The sequence below is a fragment of the Nylanderia fulva genome, unplaced genomic scaffold, assembly GCF_048542155.1.
Source record: "Nylanderia fulva isolate GAGA-0341 unplaced genomic scaffold, ASM4854215v1 Scaffold7, whole genome shotgun sequence".
NCBI lineage: Eukaryota > Metazoa > Arthropoda > Insecta > Hymenoptera > Formicidae > Nylanderia > Nylanderia fulva.
Window position 1 is genome coordinate 6,126,785 of NW_028190807.1, and position 6,000 is coordinate 6,132,784.

General features: G+C 35.2%; 1 protein-coding gene across 3 annotated transcripts in view; it reads left to right on the top strand.

The window, feature by feature from the left end:
- Nucleotides 1-5,790, top strand: part of Mitofilin (inner membrane mitochondrial protein mitofilin) — a 41,598-nt gene extending 35,808 nt beyond the window's left edge. For 2 of the 3 annotated variants that reach the window (XM_085488631.1, XM_085488629.1), the window contains 2 exons: nucleotides 3,928-4,123; nucleotides 4,681-5,790. In XM_085488631.1, the coding sequence (XP_085344757.1) occupies nucleotides 3,928-4,123; nucleotides 4,681-4,689 (205 nt within the window). In that variant the 3' untranslated portion in view covers nucleotides 4,690-5,790. The remainder of the gene's footprint in view (nucleotides 1-3,927; nucleotides 4,124-4,680) is intronic. The other variant, XM_085488630.1, reaches the window with a different exon arrangement.
- The last annotated feature ends 210 nt before the right edge of the window (nucleotides 5,791-6,000 follow it).

The window sequence follows — 6,000 nt, forward strand, 5'->3', positions numbered from 1 at the left end:
TAACATTTATTCCAAGAATGAGGTTTTTTCCATTATGTCGAAAGAAAAACTTTAAGTTCTTTGTTCAGGTTTTGTTCCGCGATATTTTATTTTAGCGGATATATTCAATAATAAGTGAACTTTTTCCTTTGTAATACTGAAAAAACTTGAAACGTAATCAAGCAAGTTGTACGAGAAACTCTTTTATTAATAATACTGCCTTCAGTATAGTCAAAGATCGTCTTGAAAGCGATAAATTAGGAAAAGATTATAAACTAGCGTCAATCATCATGTCCTTGTCAAGGTGTCTTTGAAAAATTTGGAATTTTCAAGGATTCTTTCTATCTTGAAAAATCGAAGAATTCTCGTGTTTGGGACTCAGAAAATTAAAGAAAATTCTCTTTGATAATTTTGTTCTTATATTTGGAAATAATCAACAATCTGCCAAAGTATTATAAATATAAATATATATATATATACATATCTTTATTTATGCAATACATATATTCAATGGCATAATAAAATATTGAATAAAGTATATTTTTTGTTGATAATTTTTAATGATAAAAAAATTAAAATGTTATCAGGTGAAAAATTATCTTATATGTATACGAATATTATTTTTTAAAAAGTTTTTTTAGTATATTTCCAAATCTAGCACTTGAAACTTAAGTAGACATTTGCCTTTTGTATAGGTGAAAAACATAAACAGATTTGGAGAGTTGCATTAAAAAAAACCTTGAAACTATTGTCTTTACTTGGAATTTTGAAGAGAAACACCTGAAAGAGCAGAGAAATTTCAAGGAATTTCCTTACAAGATTTGAATGGGCACTCTAGTTTGAATCGAGTTTCTTTTAATTAAAATTAAAAATACTAAATTTTTTTCAACTTATTAAGATGTATCTTAAGAGGAAATTAGAGATGTCTTGAAAAAAATTATATTCAATTCATATATAATTTACATAGAAAAAAAAAATCTTAAAACTTCCTTTCACGTTTGATCTTTCTCTGTAATAGAAGAAGAAAGAGAAAAAGGTATTTCTTAAGGAAAAATTAATTTAATAAAATCGATTGAGAAACTCGTAGATACAAAGACGAAAGTGCAAAATCACTTCTCGCCTCGTGTGTGATAGTTTAATCAAAATTATTACGAGAAGTTCGATATCACACACGATTGATCGATCAGCGGGAAGAAAACTAAACTTACCAGCGATCTTATACGGCAGGAACACGTGCAAGAAAAGCGTAGGATTTTCTTAACAGAGGTCTCGCTCTCCTGCGAGACGAAAGCTGAGCGAGAAAGTTACGCGATATCGTCGAATATGAAATCCGAAGGCAACAAGAAACTTTGAAATCCGCGAGTGCGCGTCCGTGCTTCGAATTAGGCCACTATGCGAACTGCTACGTAGCAGGATTGATTTTATAAGACGAGGGAATGGAGAGAGAGCGGAGAGATAAACGTTCTCTACGTTCCATCTCGTGTCTCGTAGGATTTATCGTAATGAAAAAGTAGACAGTAGTAGAGACAGACGGTACAGTTTCCGCCGGACATATTGTCCGCGGCTCGTTAATCTTTGTATTTTCCTTAAAAGCTGCATGCTTTAGTTTTGGTATACGTTTGGGCGTGTCCCAACAAGAGCGCTAATTAACAATCATCAGCGAGTTGAAAAACATTGAATACACATACATTATATATTATATACAATATATAATGTATAATAATGTATATATATATACATTATATATTATAAAATATTTTAAATGTTTTATTAATACACATACATTATATATTATATTTATTGCAAATGTTAATATTAATGAAACAATTTAACTATTATACATATAAATATTTAAATACATATATATATATATATATATAAAACGCTTGAAACACAGTACAATATAAGAAATCGCATAAAAGGAAAGATACTTTACAATACATCCGTTTGAAAATCCTCTCGTATTACTTCGAAAATACCGGTCATCTTTTTCTCTTCTCGTACTCCATCCGTAAGCCGAGATACAACATTAATCTCTCTTTACTGTATCGGAGCGAGGCGAGAGACTCCGGTGTACGTGAGGTACACTTGACGTAAAGTTTTCAATCGAACGTTATATCCCGCATGCGATTCTTCCCTCGAAGAGATTCGCATTTTCGCGGGCTGGAAGAGAGAAGCGATATCGCGCCGGATATCGCCAACTTAATTCCAAGGACGTGAATAAATGTCTCGACCGAACGGTTTCGCGTCTTCCTCTCGGAAGAAGATCGCGGTTTCCGGCGACTGTGTGTATCCAATGTCGCCAACTATTTCTCTATATACAACTATCGCGGTCTCCCCGAAGGTATTTCTCCGAAAGCGACGAGAGAACGGGAGGTATGTTCTCGACATTTGTCTCGAAACTCCGAAACAAAGTGGCCAACATCCGTGTTGAATAACCATAGAGAAGTTCGGTCATAGACAAATCTTGCCCTGCGTCTCGATTGTTGCCCGCAAATAACGACCATCCTTCATTGTTTCTCCAGCATTCTATTATGCGATGAAATTAATAAACGATATAAATTTATTCAATGAAGAGAGAGAGAGAGGGTAATCACGCCTTTTACATATATCAAAAAATACACGGAGAGAATTTTCTCTTAAATGATAATCATGGTAATCGTGGGACAATATGATATATTGGGAGAATTTTATAAGAGTTTATCCGATTAATATTTATATCGCAATAAAAAATATTGATATGTGCGTATAGTAAAATTAATCGAACGTATTTTATATCTTGTTGTGGTAGATATTAAATTTTTTACGAGTGTGCGCGTGTGTATGTAAATGATATCTACGTATATATTTTAATTTTATAAATGCGCTTGAAAGATAATCTTTTAAACGCATAAAAATGAAAGATTTTGGTTGTCAAATTTTTTGATATATTGACTCCGCGAATTTGAATATTAAATAAATATTCAGAAAAATAGACCACAACTCATCTGATTATGAAAACATTAAATATAAATTAGTACTTGAAAATATAATCCACATGCATCGTATTGACTATATATTTACAGTGATACTTTTCTCCTCCCTGAAAATCATGGTAATCGTGGGACATTATGATGTTGGAAGAATTTTATAAGAATTTTTCTGAACAGTATTTATCACAATAAAAAATATGAATAATCTACCGCAATAAAACATAAAACATGTTCGATTTTACTATGTATAACAAAATGTATTATAAATCAATTGATACAAAGTTTCGCTCGTATATTGTAAATACAACTAGTGATAGATAAAAAGGCCAACTTATCGAGCAATTATTAGAGTTCTGTCAAATAAAATTTATTCCATGTATAAACTAAACATAAAACATTATGTAAAAGCTACAAACATTCTATACATTAACTCAATGAGGTTTGAAATAAGGTGTCTTTTTATATTGTTGGTCTTGTCTTGTGTCATCTTCAATAACTTTTTCAAAAAAACGTGGTTAAAATTGTCAAGAAGGACGATGTCAACGCCTACGGAACGTATTAATTTCTCGCATATTAACGATGAAACTTTTCGAGATTTGATTAAAATCAAAGATCATATCGAGGCGAACATTTATTGGATATGACGGATTGAAACACACTTTAACTGCTTATAAATTCTCGACTCTCATTGAAGAACTAACATTAATTTTCGATATTATGTGGAATTTTTGTATGATTTTGTATTTTTTAATAATTACCGTAATATAATACCGAGGAAGACCGCGTGCGGTTGAAACGTTTATTTTATAATAATTGTAATTTTCGCTTAAGTTTGAATATAGAATGTTTAATCAATTTTATTTGACAGAACAAAAGTTGGCCTTTTTATCTATCACTAAAATGTATTATGTATGTATGTACATATTGACATACATGTACGTCGCGCTACCAGACACTTTGCTTCTATATGTCTCAGATATTGGTTGGACCGCGGCGATTTCAAGATGACCCTGCGATACATGAATCTGCTGAAGGGCGCGCCCAGAAGCATCGCCAGGGACTGGATGAACGAGACGAGGATCCTGCTGGAGACGCAGCAGGCGATCGACACCCTGCTGGCGTACGCAGGTGCGACCGGCCTCGTATATCTCGGCGCTGGAGATCCGCCCAAGGTCAGTGCACTAAGTTACGTAACCTCTTAAACAAGCTGCGCGATTAGATACGGTCTCACGACCACGAACGTGGCGGCGCAAACCGCCACGTTTCCACTGATTAATAGCCGGCCCGAATATCTATCTTCTCGCTTCTGTCTCTCTTTCCCCTGGACAAGCGATAGCTCGCTTATTAAACGGCACGTTTCCCGTATAGCAAATAGCTTCTATGCACATAGTGATCTGATAGCAATTGCAGCAACAAGATTGATTATATTTATTTGTCACCGAGACATTTATTTATTGCGCGCACACGATATATCGATATAGAACGGAATGTCTTTTCTTTTTTCTTTCAGCTACTAAAAGTCGATTGGCTATAATTTTCTTGAAATTCTTTTATCTTATGCATTCTTTTATCATATGTACATATATCGATTAATTTATTTGATGCTACTCCAATGCTTATATCCGCACGTGCAAGCGCATCCATTCGCTGTTGATGGTTCTTTATTGTGATCTGGGGATTCGCGAGAGCGTCTCTACGTTTCTTTGCGACGTTGTTCGAATTGTTCCAGCAGAAGTAAAACGGACAGAAAATCGCAGAGGAGACTGTCTCGAGCCACACACGAGGGAATGTCCGTGGAAGAACCTGGGGTGAGGGTGACAGAGGAGAATAGGGAGAGACAGATCGCACCGACGACGAGAACCGAAGGGAAAAACGAGAAAAGGAGGAACGCCGAGAGAAATCGCTGCCAGCCTTCTATAGTTACAACAATGTCTTTTCTAGCAATTAAAAGATATATAGGAATATATTGTGTGCCGGGAGAGGCAATACACACAATACAGTGCTTTTCTTTGCCAGTCCTCGAGGAGACCACCCATATCCTCATACGCGATCTTTGAACGGAAATATATACTCTCGCGCTCAAATTTTATATGTATTAACGGTGCGCTTTTTTAAACATTTTTTTTAAATATCTGTCAGGGTGTGCAGAAATTTCGGGCGAGTTTGAATGGGACAGTGATATGAAATAATTTATTCGATAAATATTTTTTTCGATTACATAACAAAATTCAGTTTCTTTATATTGCAGCTTTTTATATAGAGGGAAACTGAGAAATATAAAAATCGGTAAAAAAATTAAATTAATTTAATTTTTACTTGTATATACATATATCACTGTTCCGTCCAACAGCGAATCGTGTGTGACCGGGAGAAGGTGAGTACACAGAAAGTTACCTTACATACATGCAGTGTAAATATCGGAGGCGGTGTAAGAAAGCATTTAAGCGCGTCCCACGTTTATTGCAGCGTGAAGAAAAGATGCAAGGTTCAAAATATTATCATATTTGTGTTCAGTGCACGCATTCGTTCGGAATTGCGTCGTGCCTGCAACTTCGATAATCACGTTCGACGGCTTGTTGAGCCGAGCTCTTCTCATCCTGATCCATCCATCCATCCATCTGCCCACCCATCTATCCAGCCATCCATCCATCTCGATAGTACCTTTTACTTTATAACCGGATATTACTCTCCCGAACTCCCGAATCACATCGATCGGTGTCACGTGCCGTTACCTCGACTTTCGCTTCTCCCGTACGAAACCTTCGCGATTTCGGACGGGGAAGCGTGCTAGGAATTATTGTAAAAATTGGAAAATAAAGTTGTTTCGTGACGTAACGAATGTGTCGTGTTGATCGATCTGCGAATTACCGAGGTAACCGCCTCCACCGTTCTAATCCTTCCACAATAAGTCAGATACGGCATTTTCGGAAAAATTATATGTTTACAATATTGTATCTTAATTCGTATTATTACCCTCTGTCAATAGGTCTATAGGTTTGTTCCAAGTGCAATATTTTCGATTAATAATTAAAATTTTTTTTTTTCTATT